The sequence below is a fragment of the Paroedura picta genome, chromosome 9 (genome assembly GCF_049243985.1).
Source record: "Paroedura picta isolate Pp20150507F chromosome 9, Ppicta_v3.0, whole genome shotgun sequence".
Taxonomy (NCBI): domain Eukaryota; kingdom Metazoa; phylum Chordata; class Lepidosauria; order Squamata; family Gekkonidae; genus Paroedura; species Paroedura picta.
Window position 1 is genome coordinate 40,114,963 of NC_135377.1, and position 16,728 is coordinate 40,131,690.

The 16,728-nt window shown below is 41.8% G+C and overlaps 1 protein-coding gene across 5 annotated transcripts in view; it reads right to left on the reverse strand.

The window, feature by feature from the left end:
• Window positions 1–5,404: 5,404 nt before the first annotated feature.
• MAPRE2 (microtubule associated protein RP/EB family member 2) overlaps window positions 5,405–16,728 on the reverse strand; it is a 120,827-nt gene continuing 109,503 nt past the window's right edge. For all 5 annotated transcript variants that reach the window (XM_077352460.1, XM_077352459.1, XM_077352461.1 and 2 more), the window contains one exon: window positions 5,405–13,712. In XM_077352460.1, coding sequence (XP_077208575.1) covers window positions 13,641–13,712 — 72 coding nt within the window. In that variant the 3' untranslated portion in view covers window positions 5,405–13,640. The remainder of the gene's footprint in view (window positions 13,713–16,728) is intronic.

Here is a 16,728-nt window from a genome sequence, read left to right on the forward strand (position 1 = left end):
AGTAAGCATTCCCAGGGCAGAGGCTTTTCCTGACTGTCCTGGGTATCTAAGGCTGACAGGGGCATTTCTGGACCTCCCACAGCCCCCATCCCCCATCCTGATGGCACACAGAGGTGATGGCTCGCTCCCCCACTCCCGTGTCTGCCAAGTTGAAAGAGATAGGAGACCAGAGAAACTTACTGGTAGCAGGGCAGCTCCTCTTCCACCCAACAAACTTCTGAGACTAGAAGGAAGTTTGAGGCTGAGAGCAGATCCATTATTAGATTTTCCTGGCTGAGAGCTTCCTCCTGATTGGGGCTAAACTACCAGGGCTGAGGGCTCTCCTATTGGGGCTGAACTATCCTGGCTGGGGGATATGACTTACTCATGAGTAAAAACTCCCAGGACAAGTGGCCATGACTTACTCATGAGTAAACATTCTTGAGCTTTTCGTTACTGACCACTCAATTTACCTGATTGGCTCTCATAGGCAAAGTGCAATTTAAAAAGATTGACCATCACTCATGAGTAAACATTTCCAGGGTAGAGGCTTTTCCTGGCTGTCTGCATGCAATTTGACCTGATTGGCCCTCATTGGCAGAGTGCAGTTTGAACTGATTGGCGCTCATTGACAATGTTCTCTCCCAATTTCTGGCATACCCAAAGGGATGCCAGATAGGGAATGAGTTGGCTGCACACAAGCCAACTCATCTTCATCTTTATAATGTTTAGTGGTAGTGATAGTGAAAACAAAAAATGACTGTGAAGAATACCAGGCAGATCTCCACAGATTGGTTGAGAAGGTAATAATGTGTCAAATAAAGTTCATAAGTGTAGTGATGTGTGCTGGGGAAAAATCCTTCAAAGCTAATGCTGAGGCTAAGGGGGGGTTATAATAGATAGCATAATGAAAACGTAAACCCAGTGTGCTGCAGTGATGAAAAAAGGAAACTGTGTTATGGATTATTGGGAAAGGGACTGAAAAATAAAACAGCCAATATTCCAACGCTCCTGTACAGATCCATAGTGCTGCATCATTTGGAATACTGTGCTCAGTTGTGGTCACTGTATCTCCAAAAAGCTCTGTAATAGATACAGAAGAGGGCAACAAAAATGATTTGGGGGTTGGAGCACCTTTCCTATGCGGAAAGGCTGAAGAGTTTGGAACTTTTTAGTACAGAAAACAGATAACTAAGAGGAGATACGTCAGTTGGAGGAGGAGGCACTCAGAGGCGGGACAGCTGCCCTGAGTGGGTGCTAAGCACTGAGTGGCACTTAAGCCATGAGATACACCCCTCCTCCAAGCTCTTACCAGAAATATTAAGTGAAACAGATGATATGGTGAAAAGAGTTGACAAAGAGAACCATTCCTCCCTCTCCCAATATAGTGTAATGAGGGCATCCTGTTAAGCTAGACAGACAAAAGGAAACATGTCTTTACAAAGAAAGGAAATACTTCTGTATAAATAACGTTTTTATAAATACGTTATTGGCTGTTCTTTCACCTGGATATACTGGGGCTGAATTTTGGTTCTCCATAATGACCACCATCAAAAAATCCCCAAAATATATAGGATATTTTGGAATAGCCAGATAGTTGAATTTAAAAGAAGAGCAGGTTTTTTATACCCTGGTTTTCATTTCCTGAAGGAGTCCTAAAGCAGCTTAGAAACGCCTTCCTTTACTCATAACAGATACCCTGTGAGGTAGGTGGGGATAACCACTACACCACATTTAAAAGGATTGCTGTCCCTTTAAATGCCATCTACGTGAACTCGCTGCTTGCAGAAGGCTTTTAAGAACAGTGAACTCTTTACCCACCTTCAGAGGTCACTTGGTAGGCTCTGTTGGGCAGTCCAGTTTAAACTTGGCTGCCTAGCAGAGCCTTCTAGGAAAGTTCTTCCTTCAGCTCCTTAGCAGGATCCACCGAGGCAGTGGGAGTTGAGAACTCCCAACCAGGTCTACTTCCCCACTGCACGCTGATACTGGTAACAGTTTCTCTTGCAGTGAGTGCAGTTTAACGTGGGCTGCAGGAGAAGTGAAGAAAGCCCAAAGTCAGGCTAGATTTTTACTTTTTTTTTCCTACTTGGGACTATTGGACTCAGAAAAAATCCTGGATTTGAATACCAAACTGATCCAGGATTTTTTATTTTTATTTTTTTTGCATATGCCTAATGGTAACTAAAGGGAATCTCCACATTCATAGGCAGTCAAACTCTGAATACCAGTGCCAGGAAGCAATATCAGTGGAAGGTCTTGTTCTCTAGGCCCTGTTGTTAGACCTCCCAAGGAACTGGTGGGTCACTGAGACAGGATGATGGACTAGAGAGACCACTGGTCTGATCCTGCAGGGTCTTATGTTCTTATATGGTACTGCATCAAATACTACCCCTTCCGTTTCTCATAAAGTTCCATTGGATACAACCCTTTGTCAACAAATGTTTGGAAAGTTGTCAGCACAAGTTTGGCAGAGATAATTCATGAAAAAAACCAAATAGCACAGAGATTGCAATTTACACATTTTTATATTACCAACATGAGTTTGGACCCTAAGACACTTTTCTACAATGAAGAATCTTCCACTTAGACCAGAAGTCTTCTTATGAGTTGTTCACTGAAGAAAAATTCTTCACTGAGTGGAAAGGAACCCTTAAGGCACAACACATCAAAATATAAACTATATATATAGTTTATATAGTTTATATATAAAATATATATAATATAATGTAAACTTCACATAAAATGTGAGAGATGCTTCTGACAACATGCCAGCCCTCTGACTGACCCTTGGGGGAGAAGGCTCTACCCCCCTGAGGGCCACTCAGAGTTGCTGGTGCGCCATCAAGTAGCACTGGGGGACCTCTGGTTGGCCCTCACTGCAAGGGCCCTCCCCACTGAGGGCTAATCAAGAGCTCTTCTCTCCTTATCCCACTTTGCCCAAGCACAAAGAACCATACGAGAAAGGAAGAAAGGTTCAAAACATAAACAGAGAAAAACAGAACCTTTCCAAGGCAATTGGTACAATAAATTTTATATATCAATAATTTTTTAAGGACCAACCAAAACGGTTTCTAGATATACTCCGTTTTCACAATTTTTCAGTGGTTGATTCCTTATACTCTTATCAAGCAATGTTTTTATATATAGATAGGCCACAGGCTCTGTAAAGTATTGTGGGGAATGTCAGTCAAAAAATCTAGAGTATATCTAGAAACCGTTTTGGTTGGTCCTTAAAAAATTATTGATATATAAAATTTATTGTACCAATTGCCTTGGAAAGGTTCAAGCACAAAGAACCGGCAGGAGGTAAGCCATTTAGCTCAATGCAACCAGCCAACACACTTCTTAACCACCGGCAGGGGCTGTGAAGGCTGGCCACCTCCTCTACAGAGCCTGCACCCAGGTCCACTGCCTCCTTGCTGCCCACAAGGACTGGGATGGCTGGCCACCCTCTCCACAGATCTGTCTCACTTCCTTACCACTGGCAGAAACGGTGACCATTGTAACCTCATCAGATTCTGAGGAAGAAGCCATGTGTAGAGTTGTGCTGGCATCAGCACCAGAGCCACAGGAACCACCAGCAGACTCAGAACTGGTCAAGGAGCCCAACTCAGAACCTGAACCAGGTACAAGACCTCAGCCTCTGGGCATCCTGCTGAAGCACCAGCTGATTCTCCACCCTCATCTCCTGAGCCCAGAGAACATCGTATTGCAAGTAATGCCTCATGTTATTCAAGAGATGCCACTCAGCAAGGTTAGAAGCTCAATGTAGGCCTGGTTTCTGTGAGTACTTGCAGAGCTCTGACTCTAACTGATAGGTTTTTGTGATTAGCTGAGCATCAAGCTTATAATGAGAGTGGAGACAATGGCTGACTGCTGGCAATGTTGCTTATCCCTGACCCTGCACTCTCTGTTCCTTGCTTCAATTGGATTCTCTGTGCTACTGACCTTCAGCTAGTGACCTGGGTTATGGACCCTGTCCAGTCTTTGACTTTTTCTGCTGCTGGTGCAATAACTGTTTCAGCTCTGACTTTCAGGTTATGTATATGGACTTTGCACATTCTTTCCCCTTGAGACTACCTGCCTGGCAGCACACCACTCCCTGCTCATGTCTAGAAACTTGACAGGCTGCTGGGGGGCCGCCCGCCTCCTCCACAGAGGCCCTACTGGCCTTCCTGGCCCCCAGCAGTGGTGAGGAGGCAGCCAAGGACACATGTCCTCCAAGGAGGAGGCAGCCAGACTTCCCATCCACACCAGAGGCCAGAATGGCTGTGCATGTCTCCCACGCCTCCTCCTCACTGGCACTGGTGGTACAAGCAGATGCCTCCCTTGCCTGTGCCCTTTCACTGTTCACCCCCCTCCTTGTCTCCTGCGGGGGCAAGGGGAGGCCACTGCATCCTGCGCCACATTCTCACCACTCTCTACAGCCACCACAACCAAAGCTGGAGGGGGGACCAGGGTGCCAGCCCCCAGCCTGCTTTTAAAGCGGGCTTTGCCACCGGACTAGAGGGGTGGAGTGGGGAGCAAGACATTTAGAAAGTAGCAAAAAGAGGAAGAAAGAACAATTTTTCTTTCTTGAAGAAACAGAGCATTTTACTTTTCTCCCAGGACAAAATCCATAGAATTATTAATAAAAATATCGATACTAAACTAGAGCACCACGATTTCCTTGCATATAGTTTTCTCACAGCAAGCAATTATTCTTGTTCCCTTGTTAAATCTGTTGTAATTAATAGGAGAGAGATTAAATCTTCAAGGCTTCCTTCATGTAACCTCCTGCTGTACTAGATGAGGCCCCTCACAAAATAATAATTGGCTATTTTATGTAAATTTCACAAATGTTGACATATCACTAAAATTCCAGAATCAATAACTTCTTGGAGGGGTTCAAGGGAACATGCACAGTTTTTATTGGGTTAACAAGACAATTGTGCCTAGGAGAAATATTAGTATGCATTAGAGTTATCTTTCCAACAGCAAAGGCTTCTTGTACCCCCAGATGCTCCACTTTGGGCACAAGAGTCCTGAATGCATAAAGAAGATGCCCTGTCAACAACACCTCTGTCTGTTCCCACGGTGTGGAGTGCTGTCTGCTTGCAACTCTCGGCACATAAAATCATCCCAAGGTCTCTTGGAGTTGAAGATCTTCCCCTAGCTTTGGTGAAGGTTTCTACAAAGATTATTTCCACAACAGATTTAGAATTTTACAATGAATGTTACACTAAATGAAAAACTGTTTTTTAATTCCATTATTTTGTCCCAGAAAGTGCTTCAAGGAAGGAAGTGTGCTAGGTACATCTAAGAAATACTGCTTAAAGTATTTGATTTTGCCTCAACTCCAAATTCCTGAACAGTACCATTTCTTGTTTACAAATAAGAAAACCCATTATGTATACCCTAATGAAGGTCTATTGAGCTAGACAGATTGTAACATATACTTTTTTTATTAAATATGTAAAAAGATCAACGCAAGTCAAGTTATTCACATATTCAGAGACCCCCCAAAAATCCACTCTATCATGCGACAATTGGTGGGCAACATAAAATGACTGATACATCAGAATAAGACTTTATCTATTATGTCATTACGTATCTATTTATAATTAACAATACATATGTTTACATTCCTTTCAGTTTACATTTAATATATAACCAAAGCTTTATGGTGTGCTATTTAGTAAAAGTAATTACAAATGCATATTAAAACCATAAAGGAATAACAGGGTTACTCACCACGGAGGGAGGGTCCTCTTTCCCTTCCCAGAGTCTCTTACTTCCCTCAGCACAACTGAGCAGATCAGGTTCTAATATGCTACTATTATATTCCTGCCCCCTAGGTCAGCCACTTCCGGTCTTCAAATACCAAAAGAGGGCAGGGAAATGGCTTCACAGGTCAATAAACAGAAAGAACTGAAGAAAACCAGCTACACATCCATCCTCTCCTTAACCCACACAAATTCTAACTTACAGGACTGGGAGGTAAAGTGGCTTTGATGGGGTCTATCCAAGAACAAAGAACCCCAGAAAAGCTCTGAAAGCGCTTCAAAAGGAAGTGATTTGAAAAAACAGTCAAGAATAAAAAGAAAGTTACAACTGCCTTGGTGGTTGTGGGAAGGTGCTGAACAGTTAGTTCAGATATCTAGCATGTGCCCTAAATTACATTTGATCACAATGGGCATTTTGAACACAGTGGAACTAGTTGTATAATAATCATAGATAATTTAAAAGCAGAACATGTGTAGCTGATGTTTATGCTGTATCATGACAGTATTCCACATCCTCCTGAAAGAAATTCCTTAAACTGCTTTATGCATAAAATGTTCAAGTGAAACTAAATCATTCCTGCTAACAGTAATAGTAAAAGGCTAGTCAGGGAGTACATTGATTTTCACAGGGTCACAAAACAAAGTTGTACTTACCTGTAATAATTGTTCGAGTATCTTCTGTACAGGCACACATGGGGACTGCTCATGAGCAGGCCTGCCATCAGAAAGCTATTTACAGCTAAGAACATCCAAGGGGTGTTATGTGTTAGAGCCAAAAGCTTGTTCCCACTCAGGGACCACGTTCTCCCATGCAGCAGCATCCCCTCCCACCCTCAGTACCTCTAGCACCACGGAAGTTGAGCATGCAGCGGGGCTGGACTGTGCCTGCACAGAAGATCCTCAATGAACAAGTTACAGGGAAGTGCAACTTTGTTTTCATTATCAATCTTCTGTGCAGTCCCAAGCTATTAACCAGGCATGCTCACCTTACTTGAACAGCAAATGCAGTACTGCCTTCTCCACTTGAGCTTTTCACCTTGCTTGCAGATCCAGCTCATAGTACCGTACCAACATGTTCGCTGATAACCATGTAGCAGCCCAGCAGATCTCCATCAATGGTACTCCATTGAGAATAACTGCAAGAGAAGCCATGGCTCTGGTAGAATGGGCATGAATGTTTAATGGACACAATATCCAGGCTAATGAATAGTCTTAGAAAAAGCCTTCCTTCCCTTATTAGGACTAGCAAAACATATAAATTAAGTCCTATCTCTACAGAACTCCATAATTCTTTTCAAGTAAAATAAAATGGCCCTTTTACCATCTAAAGAGTGTAACGTTCTCTCATTTTCTGAAATTGGTGTGGGGGGAAATACAGGCAAAATAACATCCTGAGATAAATGGAACAGAAATTTCTTTAGGTGGGAACATAAGACTGGGGCCCATTCCACACTCATAGGATAATGCACTTTCAATGTGCTTTGGCAGCTGGATTTTCTTGTGCGGAACAGGAAAATCTACTTCTAAAGTGCATTGAAAGTGCATTATCTATTGTGTGCAGAATAGGTCTCTGTCTAGTAATACTCTGATAATAATCCTCTCAGAAAAAAATCTTTAGAAATGGGAGATTCACTTGAAAAACCGCTAGCTCACTTATTCTCCTCACTGACATAAGTCACCAGAAAACAGACTTTAATTGAGAGTGTGGCCAATGAACAAGTAGCAATGTGATCAAATAGCTTACACATCAATTGTGTCAAACCAAGCGAAAAAGACCATTGGGAAAATAAATGGTCTTGGAGTGGACAAAGATTACATAGTCCTTTAAGAATTTTTTTAGATAGTGGGGAAATATTGAGCCTTCATCCAATCTTCCACAGAAACGAGATATAGCAGCAAGATGGACTTTCAGGGAAGAAAATGCCATGACTTTATTCTTCAAATGGAACAGATATTCAAATCTGATTTGCAATGAAGCCCTGCCAGGGGAAACCACTTTCCCAATACACCAGAAGTGAACCTGTCTCCACTTATGCATATAAGACTTTCTTGTAGTGGGTTTACAGGAATGTCATTAATCTCCTGTGATAATACTAAGCCGCTATCCCAAACCTCCAAATCATCAGGTGGAGGTCATTCATATTATGATGAGTGAAGTGATTGGCACTGATTAAGTCCCAACTGTTCGGTCACATGAAAGTATTTCTCCTTGGATATCTTCATGAGAGCGAGGAACTAGATTTGGTGAGTCTAGAAAAGTGCTACCAAAATCATGCCTGATCTCTCCTGGACTTTTCTACAACCCTGATTAGAAGTGGAAATAGATGGAATACATAAAACAGAAATAAATCCCCTAGGGAGACTATGCCTTGCCCGGCTCAAAAGCAAAATCTCATTACTGCCTTGTTCTCTCTTGTTGAAAAGTGATTAACCTCTGGAATTGTCCAGAGTGTGAAAATGGGCTCCAGGTACATTGTTCTTATGGATCACTCATGAGACTGTCCCTGCTCTGCTCAATTTGTCTGCCTCAGTGTTTAATCTCCAAGGAATATTCATGGCTTGATGGCAAGCATTGAGTTTCAGTACCATAGACCAGGTCAGAATAGCCTCCTGGCATAGCCTCATGGGCCCTGTGTCTCCTTGCTTGTTTAAGTAAAACATAGTGACAGTGTTTTCTGTTTGAATATATAGATTCCATACAATATCTGAAATACCACCGGGGTCATAATGGACTGTTGATAACACTAGCAAATTAATATGAAATTGCCTCTCATCTTCTGACCACATACCTCTTGCTGACAACCCTTGGGAGTGGGCTTCCCAGCCCCCAAGTGAGGTATCCATCGTAAGGATGGCATCAGGCTCAGAAACTCCAAAGGGCATGCATGCCCTGATACAAATTGTTGTGAGAGAGCCGCCATGATAAAGACTGAATAATCAGTCTGGGGATAAAAAACCTATACCACAAATTAGAAATCAGAGCTGCAAGAGTCGCATATGGCCAATTTTCATCATTGAAGCTATGTGGCCCAACAGGAGAAAGATCTTCCAAACCAAGTGGAACCACTTTGATTGAAACTGCATAACTAAAACAGAAATAGTTTGCACTCTATCAAGGATTAAGAAACTTTCCCCCGCTACTGAGTCAACCATGGCCCTTATAAATTGTACCCTCTGAATGTAATTGTGACTTTTTCCAATTGATCAAAAGTCTCATTCTTTGACAGGCTTCAAAGACTAATGAGCAGTGTCTCAAAGGTTTGTCTCTGGAATCTACCACCAGTAACTAGACATCCATATTGGGAAATAAATAAAAACCCTGCATGCAGAAATAGGGCTAAATACTTGGCAACCACCATTGGGTACTTTCGCCAAACCAAACGGCAAAACCATGTACTAGAACACCCGCTTCCCACAAGAAAACTCAGGAATTTCCAATATGAAGGATGAATAGAAATACAAAGATAAGCATATTTCAAACTGATATTTAATAACGGTAAAACTGAAGGAATTAAAACCATGCAAAACTGAGAAATGTGTAGAAAAACATTTAAATTTCTGAGATCCAAAATGGGCTTTACACCCCATCCTTCTTATCAACTAGGAACATTCTAGAGAAAAACCCTTCAGAAGCATGAGAATCCAATACCTCCATGATCACACCTTTATCAATCAAGGCAATTAATTCCTGAAACAGATCTGGTACTGCTTGGGTAGAGGTTCCCAAGTGGTAAAAGACTCCCAGATGGCATAAAACAGTGCCAACCTGAGTCCCAATCTTAAGTTAGAACTCTTGCATTTTTGTTATCCCTTTTGAGAAACAAAGGGTTTAGAAGTCAAATACTGGAGACCTGGATGGTTAGCAAAATGGTAATCTCTGTGATAAGAGTGCCAGGTGTGCTGTCCAAATGGCCTCTACTTGAACTGCAACAGGCCCAGCTGTTGGACCTCCAATGATTTGGCTGTCTGTGTATTCTTCCTTATCAAGGATAGTGTGTCATCCATTTCACTGTAGAAAAGCATGGAACCCTTGAAGGGAAAGCCTTGCATTCTCTATTTGGTCTCTGCAGGCAGAGCAGTTGACCTCAACCAAACATGAAGCCAAGGAACAATTGAACTCAGCATGCCACATGCTGCTGAGTCCATGGAGTGTTGACTCTCATTGATTTGTTGCTTTGAGAGTTTTATTGCCTCTGCATGTAGAACTTTGGTCATTGGTTGTTTCTCCTCCAGTAGAAGCTACAGAAAAGGTAGAATTCTGTCCCACAAAGAGCTGAGAGCTATGAACTATGGTGACATGCTTCACAATCTTGAATCCCTACACAGAGGAAGAGTATAATTTTCCTCATAGGACATCTACTTTCCATCATTTTGTCAGTAGGAGCTGAGTGGTAAGCCTGATGATCCCTTGGTTGTATTTCCTCCATCACTAATGAAGATAGTGGGGGTGAGTTGTAAAATTATTAAAGGGTTCTTTCTTGATTCTGTTGAAAGTTCTATTCTTCTTGATGTAGACTGAAGGGATCCAGGCCTTCCAGTAATTGGAATGCAATAATACCAGGGAAATCAGAATACAGGCACCTCAAACTTTTATCTCTTGGTTTGTGTCCACCAGTTATGACCTCTATTTCAAGAGATTGTTCCTGTACTCAGAAAGCCTCTGTAAGGAAAGCGGGAGAGGACTCACCCCTCTCATTCAGACTCAGATCAGATATCAGACTCAATGGTAGTATCATTTCCCTAACTACAGGGATAGGAGAATGAGGCTTGTAGGAGGTTGCAGCTGAATGTGGGTACTAGGACACCCAATGAGGATAAGGGTATACATTCATCTTCCTGGCCTGGTACTATTATCACCCGATTCTTCCAGGTAACCTGGAGACATTAAGTATAGGCCATCGCATCGGAGGTTGCAGGTGTGGCCATGTAACCGAATCCATGTGTTCTGACTCACATTGATGCAATGCACTTCTCCATCTGAAATTTGGCGTCTCGGGACCTGGGTTTCTCCTGTAGTGATGGAATGGGCTCAGATGCCTGTACAGGAGTGTACTACTGAGAGACAGCCTTGTGCTTGTCTTTAGATTTGGTCTTTGCCTTCTTAGGTTGGGATGAGGCACTATGGGCTGATGATCAAGATCCAGCATGGATCCATTGTGCCCTGGATCTGGGCAGCAGAGCTGGCCATGTTGACTCCAAGGATGCTGATACTTCTGTGGAACCAATCTGGACTCAGCTTCAGAAACTTTGGGGGCCTTCTCTCACTGCCTTGAGTTTTGAAGCCCTATCACCCTGAGCCTTGGGGGTAACCTTGTGCCCTTTACCCAAACAGAACAGATATAGGGCATGTTCATTGGTTTAGGTCCTCTTCACCCCATAAGAGATACATTTTTTGAAAAGCACCTCTTGCCTTTGAGGCAAGAGGACCAGAGGTTCAAATAATCCTAGCTAACTAGGGAAACAATTTCCCACACATGAAGCTCCTGGAGACTCACAAAGCAAGATCTTCTTTGGTGGCAAAAGAAAATCTGAGGGTGGGAGGGTGTGCTGCTGCGCAAACTACATGTTCCCTGCACAGTAACCAGCTTCTGGCTCCAGCGCTCAGCACCCCTTGGAGGCTCTTAGCTGTAAAGGCCTGCTGATGTGCAGTCCCCACTGCACAGAAGATTGATGATGAAGCTATGTTACTTTCATTCTGTACATATCAGCTACAGTTCTATTTAAGGATTTCTGTACTGCCCCTCTCAGACATACCATCTCAGAGTGGTTTACACAGTCTAAAAACTCAATGAAACCAATAAAATTAAAATTTAAAAAATTTAAAAGCCACAATTAATCACTGTTTCATCAGCCAAAAATCTATAATAATTTGTAGCCAGTCAAGGTATTAGAGTTAGGAGGAATTGGAGTAGGAAAGGAGGGCACGGAGGGAGGCCCATGATTTGGAAGTAATTGTTGTTGTTGTCCAGCTGACCTCAGCCAAAGGCCTGATGGAAGAGCTCCGTCTGGCAGGCCCTTCAGAACTTGGCGAGTTCCAACAGGGCCCTGATCTCTCTGGAGAGCTCATTCTACCAGGCAGGAGCCAGGGGAAAGACCCTGGCACTGGTTGAGGCCAGTCGAATTTCCTTAGGGCCAGGGAACCTTTGCTGTTTGGTACGACTCGCCTGAAGAGCTGTCTGGGGAACATATTCAGAGCTAAGGGGTTAAAAACGAGGAAATGCAAATATTTGTTCCATTGTTCAAAAGCACCGTATATGTTGCCTAAACAGTGACTAGATGCTTCACTACATAATTTCTCTGGAAAAAAACACACATATTCTAAAATTAAGCAAGTATGCCTTGCATCTATGCATGTATGTAAGAAGCCACCATTTAAGTACAGCAACACCGCTGATTGTTAAGCCGATGGCATATGCAGGGCTTTATTTAGAATTATAGTAGCTACAGCCTGCAGGGCAGGGATGATATTCTGCTTCTTGGCTTTTGAACTTGGCTTTTGAACTTAGTGTGCGATACTCTGCTAGGATTTTTGTTGTTGTTGTACCTATCATGCCAAATAACCAGTCCAATCTGAGATTAAGAAATTAAATAATAAACCAGAGAAACCAAGTAAATTTTTAAAGGGAAAAAAAGGTAACTAGACTAAGAAAATGTGCAACTTAAGTTTAAGAAATAAGGAATGTTTTAATACATGGCTATATTTCTATTTATAAAATGCCATCATCCAAGTGCAAGATTAACAAGAATGGTAATATTGAAACACAAGGCAATGAACATTTCTGTAAGCCAACATTCTGCACTCTCAATCCATCCAGTAGTCACAGCCAGACCACATAATTATTAATTCTCATGTTTTGTTCCAGATAATATACCTCCAAAAAATTATGACTGAAAACTGACACAAAGCAACTGCATGGAAAACAGGTGCTCATTTAACATCATATTTCAAAGGTGAGACTTCAAAGGAAAATTAGGTGTGATTGTGCTTGTAACTGGTTCAGCATAGCCAAGTCTATCATCATGAACATGTTCATCCTCTACATAATGCAAGAGAGAAAGGAAGCAGTTGCTCTGCAGCATCCCCATTTCTAGCTGTGGAAGCTTGAACCCCCGCCGTGGCATCTGCAGGCAGAGATACAGTGGTCAAGATTTTGCTTGAACCAACAGATACCAAATAGGAAAGAGAAACAGGAAGAAATAAGTTTCTAGTTGCAGGGGAAGTATTTAAAAACTCTCAATCTAACAGTTGAGAGACATCTATCTCCCACAAATGAAGATATACTGTGCAGCTTTCTAACATGCTTTGGTGTAAACATCAGGAGGATTAAAGTTTTGTTTGTTTGAAGATAGGAAAAAGTTGCTTTCTTGTGTTGTTTTAAATGATGGGAACAGGTATAATCTGAGTGTGATATCAGTCGTTTCCCCTCCTTCACACTGACTAAATTTATGCACAAGGCAGACCAAAAAGACCACAATATGTGAGGAAACCAAACAGAACAATACTTTTTGCCATAAGAGATGCCCATATAAATAGTTTTGAACAAATTACAAACGTATCATACTTAAGACAAAAGGAAAAAATAAATATATATTATATATTTATATATTTTTTAAAAGCTGAACAAATCTCAAGCAGCCAAATGGTGAAGTTGCAGTGGTAGAAACTGGGATCGCAGCCTGGAGACCTTCTCAGGTGCAAACTCCGACAGAAGACTTCTGCAAACACATTTTGGCAAAGGATGGGCACAGAATGCAGCAACTGGCTGACACTCACTATGGAACATTTATGTTAATGGCAGACTGAGAGTGGTTGGTTTCAAGTCTGAGGCCACACACGTTCTATTCTTCAGAAGAAAGTTCCCACACAAAGTGAAAATTATCAAATGTGCCAGCTGGTCAGTACTCTTCCTGCTGCTGGGGCTGTTCATGAACCTGTTCCTCGCCTTCATGGTCTTCTGTGTGGCTCTCCTGAGTGTGAAAAGTAGGAAAGGTCTTTATTACAAATAGGAAAATAAAAGTGTGATTCTTCCCCTCTATGCTGCTGAAAACATTAGATTAATTGAATATGTCTGAACTGCTATACAAATCTATTAGGCACACTATCATTGCTTTGGAAATGCCAGACAGAGACTGTACAACTCAGTATTAAATAAGCAAGGTAGATTGACTAGTCATCAATAGACCAAAATACAATTAAAGTTTTACAGAGGAATTGCCTGTAGTTCTTAGAATCACAAACCAACTCTGATTGCCAAGAAGTTGAATGATTAATATAACTAGTATACCTAATAAGAGTGGATGAGAGACTCATTATTTTGGCCTTTTGATTTCGTTTTTGGCTTATCTAGAACACTGGGAAATCACTGGTGCAGTTTCTTTGCACTGAGCTCTTAGAATCACGACAGACTTTCTGCTTTGCTAAAGATTCAAACTGTAAATACATTACAATACAAACACACAGTGCCTGAACATCATACTTCTAACATTATAATCTGCTTACTTTCATTATCCCCAAATTAAAAGCTTGCTTTATTGAAAATAATAATTGTTTTCCTGTAAAATTCCTATACAGTTAATAACTGCATTTCTGAAATGGACATTAAAGACATGTTCGAAAGGAGGTGCTTTCATCAAAACCATTTGCTTCCGATCCAAAGCAGCTCTCCTCCTTCTAGCCACTTCAGGTAGTACATTAACAGGGACAGAAGTGTCTGACCATTGTGTGTGGAGGGGAAGGGAATGAGGCATAAGACTGGTTTTATTGCCTTCCCTTGTAGAGTGGAATAGCAAAGGAGTATGTCTTCCTTCCTCCTCACTTAGAATTAGGGCCATCCTATTTACTCCATGAGTTAGCTTTATGTTGTCATTCCATGATCAGTTGTAATAGCTGTGGGGCATCTTGACTAGGGAGCAACAGTGGATTTTGTTTACCAAGTGTCAGTGAACAGTCCATCACTTTTTTCTACATCACCACTGCAGAATGCAAGTCATAATGTAGCTAAAACTGCTGCATAAATTGATGGTAGACACATAGCTAAGAATTTCCATGGTCACAGCAGCTCCAAGAAGCATCATGATGATTACAGAAACGGCTCCTTAACTTATCTGCTACCACATACAATAGCTTCTCAGCACAATGGGGACCTAGGGACTGTTAGGAGGGAACAAATAGAGAAAATGCTGGAGAGTGACCTTGAGTCCTCACAGATACAAAGCATTTTTTCCTACTTTTATGCCACTCTTCCCCAAAGGCTCAAGGCAGCTTACAAGGTTAAAACCACATAAATGCATTATGATTAATACATTGTTAAAATCATTAAAATACATAAACATAAACATTAGCTGCTACTTCATTTCAGTTCAGGGATGGAAAAGGGGCCACGTGTTATTCCAGTGGCGTTCTGATTGAGTGGGTTCTTGGTTAAGGGGGCCAGCAGTTATGATGGACCATTCCTGCCTTAACCATAGGCCTGATGGAACAGCTCTGTCTTGAATGCAGCCCTTACTATCAAATTATAGTTTCACACAATTTCATGAAAGATCCTGTATAACTCTTAAATCAAAACATGTAATATTGTTTTTTCTGTGATACAACATTTTAAGTTAAGACAAAATATAAATATGGTCCTTTTCCCCAAAAGTTATTGTCACAGCCCCTGATTCAGACCTTTCTCTTATTTTATACCACTTTTCCAAAGACAAGTCCCTCAGGCTGGAGAGTTGTGCCCACATCCAGCCGGTGCTACGACATCCGTACTGGTTACCAGTCAGCTTCTCGGTCAAGTTCAAGGTATTGGTTTTAACCTTTAAGGCTCTATGCAGCTTGGGTCCTGCTTATCTGCAGGACCGTTTATCTGTCTATGCCCCCCCCCTGCAGGGCTTTTTGCTCTGTGGATATGAATCTACTGGTTGTCCCCCCCTGGATATCCGTCTGGCCTCAAGCAGGGCCAGGGCCTTTTTGGCCCTGGTGGAATAAGCTCCCTGTCAGAATTTTCAGCTTTCCATGGGGACTATAAGACGGAGCTCTTCCACCAGATGTATGATTGAGGCCAATACAGGGTACCAAAGTTACTATTGGTGGATCTCCAATGTGTGTGTCAGGTCAGAGCCATCGCTCCCAGGGAAGGGATTTTTGACCCATATGCTGAATGGGGGTGGGGGTGGAGTTTTTTAAGAATTGCTATCAACTGCCATCTTGTTAATTGCATTAAGGGGTGTTTCTAGGGGTTTAACTGTGTTTTTATCATTTTATTTCAAACTGCCACGAGTCAACTGAGAGCAGCGGTATAGAAATGAAAAAATAATAAATAAATACATTTTATACAGTCTAATGTCAGCTTTAGGTGCGTGAGGTAAAGTGGATCTATGTTGCTTGGAATGTCTACTCTGACAAATGCACAGGATTACTCATTCCTGTACCAGACAGGACGCCACTTCCATATCCAGATCCCTTTGTTGTGGATCCTACAGAGTGTATAGTGAGGGGTGTGGGCTGAGGATAACACAGGAGTCATATAACAACAGGTAAGTTTATTTACTTGGTAAAAGTGGCTCATAATTCTTTACCACTCCAGCCTCCAGCTGATACAATTACCAGAGCTGGGAGGAGTGCTATACTTAGAAGTTACAATGTTTGTCCTTTCAGCAGTTCTGCCATAAATACAATACCTAAACAGCTTGAACAAGTCCACTATTTAATCTAGGAACAGCACTCAATCCCCGCCTGTAAAAATCAATCAATACAGTCTCTCCTGGACTCCGAAATACCTCTTATCCCTTCTTCCTACAAAATCCAGCTGTCCCCTTTGTCCATTATTTGTTGACAGTTAAAACTCCCTTCATTTTTCACACTCCAGCATTCCATTTAGCCTATTTGAATTTGACTAGTCAGTTCAAAAATCCTCTTATCCATTAGTTACCTTTTTTTAAAGTTCAGAATTAAATTAGTTTATATGAAACTCAGTTTCAGAATAATCTATAAGAA